Below are 13,128 nucleotides of genomic sequence, written 5' to 3'. Positions count from 1 at the left end.
TGGTTTTACCTTAAGAACTTTGGAACTTTATCTGTATATACACAAGTGAGTACAAGGCAAGAGGCTTCAAAATAAATATAAACTAAGTCTGAGGTTTTTCAAGATCCTGAATTCTATGACTCAACATTCCTTTTTGTGAACATATTTTAATGACTGCATAACATTTAACCCTCCTTATCTTTTGATATTTAGCATTTCCCCCCAAATTTTCTACTCTAAAAAATAGAATTTGCAAAGGACCTTGAACTGGCAAGAATACTTTGTCAAATGGGACACAAAGCCTAACCAACCTGCTTCTTCAGGAGATTCGGCACCTGTTTCACTCATTAGCTCATTTTTCATTTTCTCTTTCTGGGTCAGATTTAATCTAGGATTTTTTTGTGCGTGTTGTATATTATGTAAACTTTTAGATTCTGCCTTTTGTGGCATTAGAACACTTTAATAGTGTGCTGTTAGGTTAAAGTGTACCTCATTTACGAATGGATGAATTTCAGCATACTTGATTGAAGAACTCTGTTCAGTTGACTATCAACAAACTCCAACTTTTCTACCAGTTTGCAAGGTGGCTTTAGTCAAATGGAAGACAAAAATACATACTGAATACTTATCACATTGCAGGCATTGTGCTAAATGTTTTCATATGTGATTTATCACTTAATCCTTACAAGGTGTTATTTTTTCCTGCTTTTTATAGAGAAAACTTGTCAGTTTCTCTTCTCTCACCTTGATTCTCAGAATTTCTAGTTCATAATTAGAGATAATGGCATAGAAAAATAATACTGAGATAGAAATTAGGAGATCTGGTTCTAGCCATGGCTCTGTGAATTGCTGTGTAATCTTGAGTGTCACCTCCTGTCTATAAGGTTTAGTAACCTTATGTGGGAAATGAGAACATGAATACTATAGGAAGTGGTATATTAGATCAAATTCCTCTCTAAAAAAATGTTTTACAAGAAGCCTGGGTCCTCTGACAGGTGTGCCTTGCATTCAAATTCAGATTTATTCCCAGAAAGGTATGTATAAATTATATTTTTGCAAACTGACTCCTAATTTAAAGGCACTTAACAGAAGTTGCTATCTGAAAGAGTCCTATAGCTAATTCTGGAAATGAGTGTAGGCTCTAGACATAAATTGCTTGGACTCAAATTTTGACTCTGCTACTTAAAAGCTACATAACTTTAGGCAAGATACTTAAAGTCAGTATGCCTCAGTTCCCCCATCTCTAAATGGAGATAACTATTATACCCATCTCTAAAGGTTATTCTGAGGATTAAGAGAGTTGACACTCGTTAAGCATGTGGAACAGTATCTGGCACATCGTAGCAGGTTATTGTGTATATACAGGGACAGGGACTAATGGCTTGACAGTGTAAATAGCTGTTATCTTAATGTACCCATTTTGAACACTGGGATTTTTTGCATATTAGATATTTTTAAACTGGGTCACACCAATATAGTCAAGGGACTCTTATTAACTCAAAGTGTAACAGAGTTTTAACCTTCTTACAGAGAACAAACTAATTACCTCTTATTTATAAATTTATAAAATAGAGAAAAACTATTTAAAGCTGGAGAATGTTACGATATATACAGTAACTTGTGGAAGTGTAAATTTATACGTTCGTCTTTAAAATAAATGTAGCAATTCCCATCATCGAGTCTTAAAATATTTAAATATACGTCTTAGTAATTCTACTTATTCTAGACTATGCAAAGGAAGTAATTGCAAATCGAAAAAAGACTTATTACTCAAGATATGTATTTTATTTTTAATAGTAGAAAATTTAAGGGGGGTAATAAACCTAAATATTCAAAGATAAGAATGGTTATCTATTGCACAGCTATTAAAATATATAGACAAATCTAAATATAAAGTGAAAACATTCAAAAGTAAACTCAGTATGATTGCAACCACATTAAAAAAATAAGGTATATGTAGACCCACAACAACAAAATAGTACCAGAAAACTAGAAAAATATACATTAAAATATTAACAGTTTTTATCTCCAGTCCTTTGGGAAAATAGTATTTTCTAAAATTTGTTTTCTTTCTGATTCTATTTTGTAAAAGTTATTTCAGTTAACATGTATTACTTTAAAATAAAAACAAAAAACATACCAAAATAGCAAGACACTGGCAATATCCAAAATATTCACATAGAGAAAAACTATCCTACCGATGACAAAAATATACATAGTGATACGTTGATTAATAAATCCTCTGAGGCCACCGCTCTTCTATAACAAGATCGGAAATATTTAAAGAAGCAAATGAGCAAACAAAACCACTTCCCTGCCCAGAGGCTCTCTAGGCAGGCAAAGGAGGTCTGGGGAAGGAGAAGTCCAGAGGGTTCCAGGGAACTGTCCACCAGAGAGGTGCTGACAGGCATTCAGCTCTTGGGAGATTGTGAAAACACTCTGGAGGTTGGGAGCCCACAGCACACATTCTTTCCCCTTTCTCCTCTTTCCCAATGTCTCTTTCTCTTCCTATCATCCTGTTCTACCTTCCTTCCTCCCCCTCCGCCACCTCCTTTCTCTGTTTGCCTGATAACTATGGAGATTGGAAGAAATAACATTTGTAAAGCAGCTAGGATAGTATCTAGCCTTTGCAGGTGTTGAATCAAACTGGATTGTTTTTTCTCTTCCCTTTACTTGTTTAGTAAGAATCCCTTCCTCTTTTTGATTCCTTCCTTTTTTTTCTATTTTCTTCCATTTTAATCCCTTCCTTCTTCTCATTCTTCTTTCTTTGGGGAGAGTCACCATATAAATGAGAGGGAAGTTGGTTTCTACTAGATGATTCCTTTTCCTTGAGGGGTGGGGAAGTTTATGTAATGTCTAAATACTCCCTGGAAAAAACAGTTTCCAGGACTCTACAACATTTTCAAGAACTTTTCCCTATCCTACTCCATCAAACAGGATATTAAAGGCATCTGATGTGGCCTAGGGGCTTGATGCTTTGATTCAGTTGAGCTGTTATATTAATAAATGCCTATGGGGGGTAAGAGGTTCTCTAAGGTATGAACCATATTTCAATAACATCTTCTTTTGAGTTAAAAAAAAAAAGCAAAGGAATAATTGTAGAGAACATGAGACTTTATAAAGAACTTTTAGAATATTAGGGAAAATAACAAACATTCCATCTTCTTTTTTGTTTTTGCCTTTGAAATGGTGACTGGAAAGGGGAGAGTGAAGGGAAAAAGACATATAGGGGCTGCTGACCTGTGCAGTGCAGCTATGGGCAAGATAGAGGAAAGAGAAACAATATGTAGGCTGGGCTATGGAACTAAATTCAGAACTTGGATCTTTGCAGGTAGATAAAATAAAGTTAAGCAAAAGTAAAGCTGATGTCTATTTTTAGATAATGATACAGAAACCACCATGAGGGAAAGAAAGCCTTTCAGAAAGCCTCCTTCTCCACGGAAGGTCCATTCCCATAGCAGGATTGTATGATAATAGAATATGGTCTGGGGCAAAAAGAGGAATGATATAATAGGAAAACTGTTTTTTGAATAATGGTGTTTTGGTTTCTCTTATAAGACCTTCAGGTCAAGTGGGACTGCAAGTTTTCTGTATTTTAGGGAAGGGAGCGGAATTAGCTCCTCAATAGACTTGGAATTCCTGGAGAAAAGGAATGGTGTCATACTTCCATTTGTATCTCTAATGCCTATCATAGTGCCTGGGATAGAGCCTAACATAGAAAGACACTTAACATCTGGAGTCATAAGTCATATAGTCAGTTAACTAAACAGAATGACAGCCAGGATGCAGGAAGTGGGGCCTGGGAGATTGATAAGTGACAAAATAAAATTATTTCAGGTTTCTGCCTTGAAAGCTCAGGTTACTCAGCATCCTTCAAGTCATTACTAGGTTTAGGATAATAAGAACAAACAGTTTAAGTGTTTTTGAAACTGACAAAGTCTGGCCTACATACAAACACAGTTTTAGAATTTGCCATGCTAAATATCTTCCAGGAGGGAAAACAGACATCCATCCTAATAATCTGATTTTCAAATGTACTAGATAATATTGGAATGAATGCATTTTTGGGAGGCCCCATATTGACATCTCTACCTCCATGAGGTTTTTTTTCAACAACTATTTAAATTCCACTTTTATTGCTCAAAGAGTCAAGTAAAATCCTTATTTTATATATTTTTCCTTAAATCAATATTTCAAATAATATAGTCATCTACCACCTCATTTGACTCTGAGACCATGGGGGACAAGACCTGCTTATTGTCACATCTCCAGTATCTAGCATTTATTGGTTGCTGAACGAATATTTGTTGGTTGAATGAAACAATGGTATCAGTATTTCATTAATTTTCACAAATCCACTTTGTTTTGTGAATGTTTTGTCAATATATAAATGGCTCCTAGATTTTAGATAAATACTTAGCATAGAGAAAAGTAATCTTAAGAGAAGTAAGGATCAAGCTCATAGCAAAGATGAACAATTTATCAAAAGAACTATCCTAATAGTGAAAGAGGTTCCTCCTAGAAGTGATGAGCCCCTGCTATGAAAATAACCAAGGCCATACGAAATTATCAATCATTTGATAAATGCATACATACTAAGCACTGCATGCATCACATTTAAATTGTATTTCTCACACTAACATAGTAATATGTAATGCAGTAGATATTAGTGAGGCCATTTTACCTATGAGGAAACTGAGACAGAGAAATCAAATATCTAGTAAGTGGTACATCCAGCTTTGAAACCCAGGCCTATATGATACTCAAGTTTCTCATATTACGTTCTGTTGTCTTCTGTCAGATGGTGTTGAAGAATTCCACTAGAGAAAGGCTAGAGTAGAAGGCTCTATTATACTTTCCACATCTAAGATTCTAAGATAGGGACTTTACGTCAATCAGTCTATAATAAACCAACTGTTAAGTATGGTTACAATATAATTATCAATCCCATTAAATAGGGCTTCTAATAATTGTCTAATTCAAATACTTGGCAAAATGGAATGTGATAGATCATCAAGAAGTATTGTTTTATTTTCACAGAGATTTGATTTCTTTTCCAGACAACAGTGTCTACCCGCACACATAATGTAGGGGTTTTACTCTATTGACATGGTTCTTTCACAAATTGACTTTGTTAAGCCAGAAGACCAAAAGGAAGAGACCTTAAAGGAAGTTAAGCTAATCTAACTCCCCAGCCTTAAAAAAAAAAAAGTTTGCTAGTAATTATACCAGTTCCCTTCAATATGGTCTGAAAATCAGGGGAAAACTTAACAGCCTAAAATAAACTTCTTTGAAAGTGAACTTCAAGGGTTGAATGCATATTCAACAACATTCTCGATACCAATAGCTTATCTTATTTGATTATTAGCTTGTGTTTAATTTCCCCTGACAAATAATTCACTTTTGTTAATAATAATTTAGTACTGCACAGAAATTCTCATAAATTTATGGGAATGGATTTGAAATATTAGACATTGCTAAGGTGCTGCTGTAAATACAATTAGAAGAGTGAGTAGATAGAAGCATAGGGGAAGGGTGGCAGGTTGTGTGAGGGGAGGAGCTAACAAGTTAGTGACTGGTGCTGTTCATTCACATATATCTTCCTGCCAGCAATGAGCAGACAAACCTTCAACAACTCTAAGATCTGTTCAGGGGTTTCAAAAGGAGCATCTAGCTACTCTTTAGCATGACCAATATTTTTTTAACTGATTCTAAGGTGCAGCCTATCATGTTGAGTAAGAACCCTAAGTCTCTGGCAGTAACTTTATTATTAAAGGATTCTATGAAAGAAATCACTAGAGAATGTTAGAGCTGTAGAGGATCATCTCATCCACACTTCTTATTTTATAGACGAGAACCTGAGGCTTAGAGAAGAGAGATTCTCTAGGCATAGCCAGTAGAAGACACAATCCTGACTCCCAATTTTTGCATTAAACGTACACCTCCTCTGAGCACTGTCCATGAAGTTGACTGTGTATGTTTCATTAACTCTACTGCCTAAGGTGCTCGATAGTGTCCAGTGCAGTTGCTAGCGTTATCTTTCATAACAATAGAGATTGTGTGATTTTTATTCACTTACGAAAGTGAATTTTCAGTTATTTCGATGATGCTCTCTCTCTCCCTAGAGAGTCACCATAGTGGCCATACAAGTATTTTATATAAACAGGCTAGACAAATCCATCAGCTTTTCACAATGAAAAGAAGTGAAGGCGTGAATGTAGGAGTAAGGGGACATGTGCTCGGACCATTCATGGGCTAAGACTACTCAAATACCAAGTTCTATGCATCTTTTTCAGGGGATATATCATCTAGTCCACTAAAAAAGTTTCAGGCAAGGAGCAATGAATGGTAACCTGCTTCAAAAACCTTCAAACCCCATTTCCTTGGAAACACCAATCACCTTTACAAAAATCTGGGGTGGGATAGTTATTCACTAGAAACTTCACTGAGTAATTGCGCCACCTCTTGATAAAATTTCTGATTGTTGATTTCAAGTGGATTGTATAAGCTCAGAGAAAAATACACAATTGGGGGCAATGAGGCTAGCTCCAAATTTTCTGTCTAAAATAAAAATAAGTTCTTCAGCTTTAAAAGTGCCAAATTGTAAATTTATATGTTCAATTTCATTTCAAGTACATCTACCACCCCAGCTAACTCTGACTCTAGGCTGTCTAGGTCGGGGCTCCAGGCGGTGGTAAACTGTGAAGAGTTCAGGAGCTCGCAGATGAGCGGCCAGAAGCCCAGTCACTAGCTAAATGTATAACGAGATCTCAAGCAGAGAGCCACCTAAGGCGCCCCCTTTCCAAGGCATAATCTGCTCTTGGAGCCTCTGTACATTAAAGATCAGGGTCCTGTCACCACCGAGTTATCAACCCAACGTCGGACGCTGGAAAAATCAGTGCGCCCTCCGGGCCCCGAAACCTAGATGGCTTCCAGAGAGGGCAGAGCTTCTGTCACTCTCCCAACAGGCAGACACATAAACAAACAACAAAAGGAATTGTTCGCTCCCCCAAGGGAGGCAGCATGCATTAAAAAGACATGAACCTCATCCTACCTTGCATCCAAACATCAACGACAAAGTGTTGTTGGTGCAAGCAACTTTGCAGTGGCAAATCATTGGTGTAAAACAGTCAGGGTCCTTAACAACAGGGGACATTCCTTCCGAGCTGCGGCAGTGGCAGCTCGCTGGGGGACCCGAACACGGCGCTTGCCGGGCACATGGAGCGACAGCCTAGACCGAGCGGCCGCTGCGATCGCTGCCCCCTGCGCCCCGCGCGGCCATCCCAGCGCCCGGGTGGAAGCAAAGCCGTGGGCAAGTACCGAGCGTCTCGGGGTCTCCCTTCCCTGGGGAACAAGGCGTAGGGGGAGGGATAGAATCAAGAAGGGTTTTTATTCCCCCTATGGTGAATTTGGGGGAGGCAAAATTTTAAAAAATTGAAAAATTAAAATAAAAGGAAGCCAGGCGCTTAGAGGAGGGTTCAAAGGAGGTGGGGCAGTATTAGCATGTAAAAGGATGTGCCCGCCTACTCGCCCCAGTCACACAAGATTGTCATGCGAGCTGAAGGGGGCTGAAATTATTCTCTCTGAAGAAAAAAAAAAATACTGCAGCTCCCGATTTGGTAAAAAGCCAGTGGCTTGCTGCAATCCAGAGTCACCGTGGGGAGCGCTGGCCGGGCAAGTGGGGTGGGAGGGAGGGGCCGAGAGAGGGAGGGAGCGCGGCGGTCGCCAGCATAGCCCAGCCCGCCGGCGTGCTCAGAGCCACCGAAGAGTTCCTGGGGCCGGTGCGCGGGGTCTCCCGGCGCTGACGCGACCCGAAGACCATACTCGGCCCCCATCGCTGCTGCTGCTCGAGTGTAGGCACAACCTCTAAGGCCGAGCTCCCGAGAAAAGGAGGCCCGCGCGGAACCCTGCTGGGAACATCCTCCCTGCCCTCTGACAGCGGCGTGCCTAGGTTGATGGGGGGCAAAGGGACCTGGGGTAGAAACAGGCTACAAACCGGTTTCTCCGGGGGCTCTATACCCTTGACTTCTGGCCCAGCAAGCTTACTCATGCCCAGGGGTGGTAGAGTTGGCCTCAGAACCAAGGCTTTATCTGATATAACATTTTTCAAACTCAAAAAGGAAGGATCCACCCCCTCTCCACCTTGATGTCTTAGAGGCTCCAAGAAGACCCACCAGTATTTATGTTTTTCCAAAGTTTGAATGGCAAGACTGGTAGATGCTTTGTCGGTTTTTTCGTATCCTCTTTTTCTTTTTAAAGTGAGGCTGTCAAAATTGCAAAAGAAAAATAATAATAATAATAATAATAATAATTCAGCATGTGGCTGGCCCAGCTGCAAAACTGCTTATTGGAGACAAAAAAGAAAAAAAAGTAATAGGAAGAATGCAGAGTAGGAAGTGTGTAAAACTAGCACTCTTGGGGTGCTACCTAAGTGCCTGGCACTATGCCTCACAGATGGTTGATGGAAAGAGCAAGACATCAGGATTTGGAATCAGACCCTGTCTCTGGTGCTGAGTGTAGCTTTGTGTAAGTCACTTACAGTGTTTGAGCCTCTGTTTGCTTATCTGTAAGTTGGGGCTAACAACCCCTACCTTGCAGAGTTGCCATGGAGGCTAGAGATAGTAAACAACACATTCCTATGGTAAGCCCTGGTATTACATAGCAATTGCTCTTTACTCACATAGGTTATCTCATGTCTTAGCCTGAAAGGCAGATGTTATTGGACACATTTTTCTAGAGGAAGAAACTGAGGCCCTGAAGCCATACCCAAGCCATACAATCAAAGCCACAAAGGTGACGTTCAGAGAAAAGTGTTGGAAGAAGTTTAAAAAGCAACATCATGGGAGACACCACACATTTCTCCAGAAGCATGGTCTAAAGTCTCCAGATGTATTTGAAAAGGTCAGGCTGATCACATTGACATGAATGGGGTAGTTTCAAAAGTCTTTTTCTAATTGGGCCTTGAACTCAGATCCCACTTGAAATACATCAACAACGTCATCCTGAATATCTATAACAAACTCTGCTAGAACCATGTCCTCCTGACGCAGTTCCACAAGAATACCAGACCACTTGCACTCTAAAATAATGAGATCCCCAATACCACCATACACTTCAGCCTTATAAAGTTCCAGTAAGAACAAAAGAACAAAACAACTTGCAAATTGTCAAGTCAAATGCAGTGCCCTAAAAACTTTCTTTCACCTGCCCTTATCCAAAACACCCCAACCTCCTGTCCCAAGTTAACGGTAACCAAACCTGGTTGCAACAGAATTCCCTGGAGTGCTTGTAAAAAAGTGGATTCTCAGGGCCAATCCTACATTCTCATTCCATAGGCCAGGAGAATATCAAGGAACCTACATTTTTAATCAGCCCCATTGTGAGAGGAATATGGGTCCTGCCTGCAAAATTAAGACCTCTTGAAGGGAAATCAACATGGAACAAAATATGAGCAAAGATCAGCATGGAAAGGCAGTCAAACTTGAGGCAAATCTGGTTCTAACTGAAGACGGCAGATATGCCTTAGGCTTTGGGATTCTCACACGAAGTGCAAGAGTCCTTACCTAGTCAATTTCTCTATTAAGAATCAGGATTGATTCAACCTAGTGTGTATCTAGAGGCTGCTGGGGCTCGGGAAGTCTAATACATATGTGCTTAAACTTACCAGCTCACATTTTAGGGGAAGAATTCTGGTCTGGTGCCTTCTGTGGAATCTTAAAGTCACATTCACAGATTAAGTGTATCCCTTATCATTTTATCCCTTTATGTTACCATAAAATATGTGATTGTGTGAGCACTTCCACCTACAGAGCGTCTATAATTATGGCTGTTTTTCCAAAGGAGAATGGATTCTAAAAAAGTTGTACAATATTTGCTTTATTCATTAGCCTATAATTTGGATTTCAAATACCCCAAAAGTATTGTATGCTCTATATTGTGATGTTCCAATAATATCTAACACAGTCTTTCCCTAATGAATTACCCAAGCTAAGGCTGACCTCCTATTCTAGGGCAGCATTAAAGGCTGCTACGTTCAAGTTATTTCCCATTTTACAGTTTGTGCTGGTTTAAATTGAGAAAACCGAATGACAAAATATAAAGAGAAATGTATCTTTCATTCCCTTGATCTCTTATTGTTTAACTTTACTCAATGAGAGTTCATTTATCTATCTCTCTCTCAACACACACATAAAGTATGTGTATGTGTGTGTGTATCTGTTATCTGTTGATATGCATCTAACAAAATGCTTTTCCTTAATTCTTTTCTCTCAATAATAGCTCTGGGGTGAACTGAAGTGGGGGAGGAGGGGGGACGGTGGTTTCCATGACAATGCATTCCATAGTTACAGCCAGTAACCACTATGGTTAAAAAAATGAATCACTGTTACCTTAAGATATGAACACACTGCATTGTTGTGAAAAGCACTAATTTGGGAGTATACTGCATGGGGGTGTACTGCAATATTTTTAGGAGGAGATATTACTAGGGAATGCCAGGAGATGATGCACTCATTTTAACAGTCAAAATAACCACCCTTAATTAGACATTTCAATGATTGGTAACATTTAAAGTTCTTCCCAATAATAATCACTTTTGCAAAATGATACATTCCAACTACATACTATTAAATATTTTTCCTAATGACAACTTTCCTCAAAATGGACTCATAATACCAAAAAACAGGATTATCAATAAATGTGACCATGGTTTAATTTTTGTACTTATTGTTATTATTATTCTTCTTAATCAGAAATTGGGACAACATATGAGGCATTAGCTATTTACTTATCTTTTTTCTTTCTTTGCTGATCCCTTACATAGCAATTTTTAAAAAGAGATTGTTCATGTTGGAAGGGAAAAGAGTGTTTTGGACACTAGGAGCCCTGGTGTTTCTTCCTACCGACTGACTTTGGCAAGCTGCGCACCCTCTCTGTGCCTCAATTCCCTTATCTAGCAAGATGAAATGAGTATACTAGAGCAGCTCTAAGTGTACTTGCAGCGCTGAAGTTCTCTGAGTGGTCTTCCAAATATAGGATCTTAAGAATGTAAATGAAATTTGAGAAGTCATTTCATTCTGTCACCTGTCTTCAGAAAATAAACTCTTCTATAGTGCTTACTGTTTAATGTGCTCTGATACAGTGTTTGCTATGTGCACTGCTTTAAAGTCAGCAGTGTGCTGGAGCCAGATCCTACTCTTGAGAGCTGATTGTACCTCTTTCCAACTCTCCTTTGAATGATATCATGCTGGTAGCTTGGAATCAGCTAAAGATGGAGTATTTATGCCACATAAATTAGCAAACACTATAGATCAAGACTTTTTTTCTTCAGAGAAACATTTACCAACAAACACAGAATTGGTTTAAGTATTTGATCTACATTAACTTATTTAATCACCACAACCACTCAATTTCACAATAAAAGAAAATTGAATCACAGAGGATTAAGTAACTTGCTCAGGCTAACAAAACTGATATGCTAGTTACCTAAATGAATAAAATAACAAAAAAATCTTGATGGCTTTCAACCACAAATGTTTATTTCTTCCTCAGGTTAGATGTCCTTTACAGCTTGACTGCGACTCAAGCCCATGTTGTTCCATAAACAGAAGAGCAGCCTCTAGCAGGGACATGATGTTCTCATGGAAGAAGGAAAAATGATCAAGGGCTGACTATGCAGTGGCTCTTAACATTTCTTTTCAGACATTAAAAACATCTTCCTGTTCACATTTTATTAGCTAAGGCAGGTCATATGACCAAACTTGCTACCAATTGGGTGGGAAAGGATAATCCTCTCATAGGGAGGAAGGAGAGAATATTGGGAACAATAATACAATACATAAAAGCTTAGTTGGGTGATAGAATTGGAATTTCAACCCAAACAATCTGACTTGAGAAGCCAAGCTCTTAACAAGTAGGCCATTCTGCCTGTTACTTACAGCTGACACATCTCTATTTTTCACCTACTTTCCATAATAGGGTTTGTTATTCAGTAACTCTTTGAGGGAGCTCTTCCCTGTGACTCCTATAACAAAGCATGTTAGGTTTAGAAAACATAAGAACTCTGGAGGCAATCAGACACACTAGGTTTCGCCAATAATAGCTGTGTGACTTCAACCTTGATATTTCTTTCCCTCTCCTCCCTTTCCCTGCAAATTGAAGTCCATTAATTTTCACTTGTTCTTTAGTAGAGAAGCTTTCATGTAGTTAATTCATCAATTGTAACCCAAACTATGTTTTTATCATTGAGCTTCCTGAAACATGTAAGGCAGAGAGGCATATGAATATGTCTTTCTGCCATCAATGAGTTTACAAACTAATTGAAGAGATTGTCATGAAATAAAAGCTAACAGTAGTTCTCCCTAATAGTAGAAAAGTATACATAATTAAGTACTAATAGATGTACTTTAAGTCCATAAGAATATTTGACCAGTCTAATTAACTTCTCTGAACTACCATTTCCTGTTCTGTGAAATGGTAATAATGTTATTGGATTGCTATAAGGCTTAAATGAGATAAGATAATGTATTTCAAAATGCCTACCGCTCTTATCTGGTTTGTTCTAGCAACTCAGTAAATTGGAGGAGCTTTATGTTAATTTTCTAATTTTTTTCAATAAAAGTTAAATAGAAAGAATAAACCTATTAGACCCATCCAGGATGTATAATCTCTTCATATTGAACAATTGTAACTCTTCAACCTTTCTTCACAAAGTTTACTCTCCCAAAGACTCCTCAGAGTCTTTCTCAGCTCTCTCATGTCTCTCTTAGTGGGGAACACGCAACTGCAGTGAGGGTTTGTATTAGAGTCAGGCACCCCATACAAACTAACTCTAAAATCCATCATGCTATCCCCATAATTCTCAACTCTTCATGTTCTCTGTAATTTCTGAGTCCTCCATTTCTATTCGCCTGCCCTCAAGTATAGACCCCTTTGGGCCAGTCATACTTAGTGACTTGTTGAACTTTATTTGAGTCATACTTAGCATTTTTGCTTGACCTTTATTTGAAATAATTTTCTCGTTTATTTGTAGTTTGGAATGAGTGAGTCAATACATGACGGAATGAAGGACAAATGAACATGAGTTAAGCCAGGCTTTCCGTAGCTCCCGCCGAGGCCCTAGGTGGGATCTTTGACCTATTGTAGATCTTT

The 13,128-nt window shown here is 38.6% G+C and overlaps 1 protein-coding gene across 28 annotated transcripts in view; it reads right to left on the bottom strand.

Annotated features, from left to right (window-relative positions):
• DLG2 (discs large MAGUK scaffold protein 2) overlaps nucleotides 1–13,128 on the bottom strand; it is a 1,822,408-nt gene that overhangs the window by 1,092,497 nt on the left and 716,783 nt on the right. For 2 of the 28 annotated variants that reach the window (XM_070625675.1, XM_070625679.1), the window contains exon 1: nucleotides 7,034–7,664. The exons of the other annotated variants lie outside the window; for them this stretch is intronic. In XM_070625675.1, the coding sequence (XP_070481776.1) occupies nucleotides 7,034–7,135 (102 nt within the window). In that variant the 5' untranslated portion in view covers nucleotides 7,136–7,664. Of the gene's footprint in view, nucleotides 1–7,033; nucleotides 7,665–13,128 lie in introns of those variants that run through there. 28 annotated transcript variants of the gene reach the window in all.

This window comes from Equus przewalskii, chromosome 6 (genome assembly GCF_037783145.1).
Source record: "Equus przewalskii isolate Varuska chromosome 6, EquPr2, whole genome shotgun sequence".
Taxonomy (NCBI): Eukaryota; Metazoa; Chordata; class Mammalia; order Perissodactyla; family Equidae; genus Equus; species Equus przewalskii.
The sequence above is the reverse complement of the archived record's forward strand: the minus strand, read 5'-3'. Positions and strand labels throughout refer to the sequence as shown.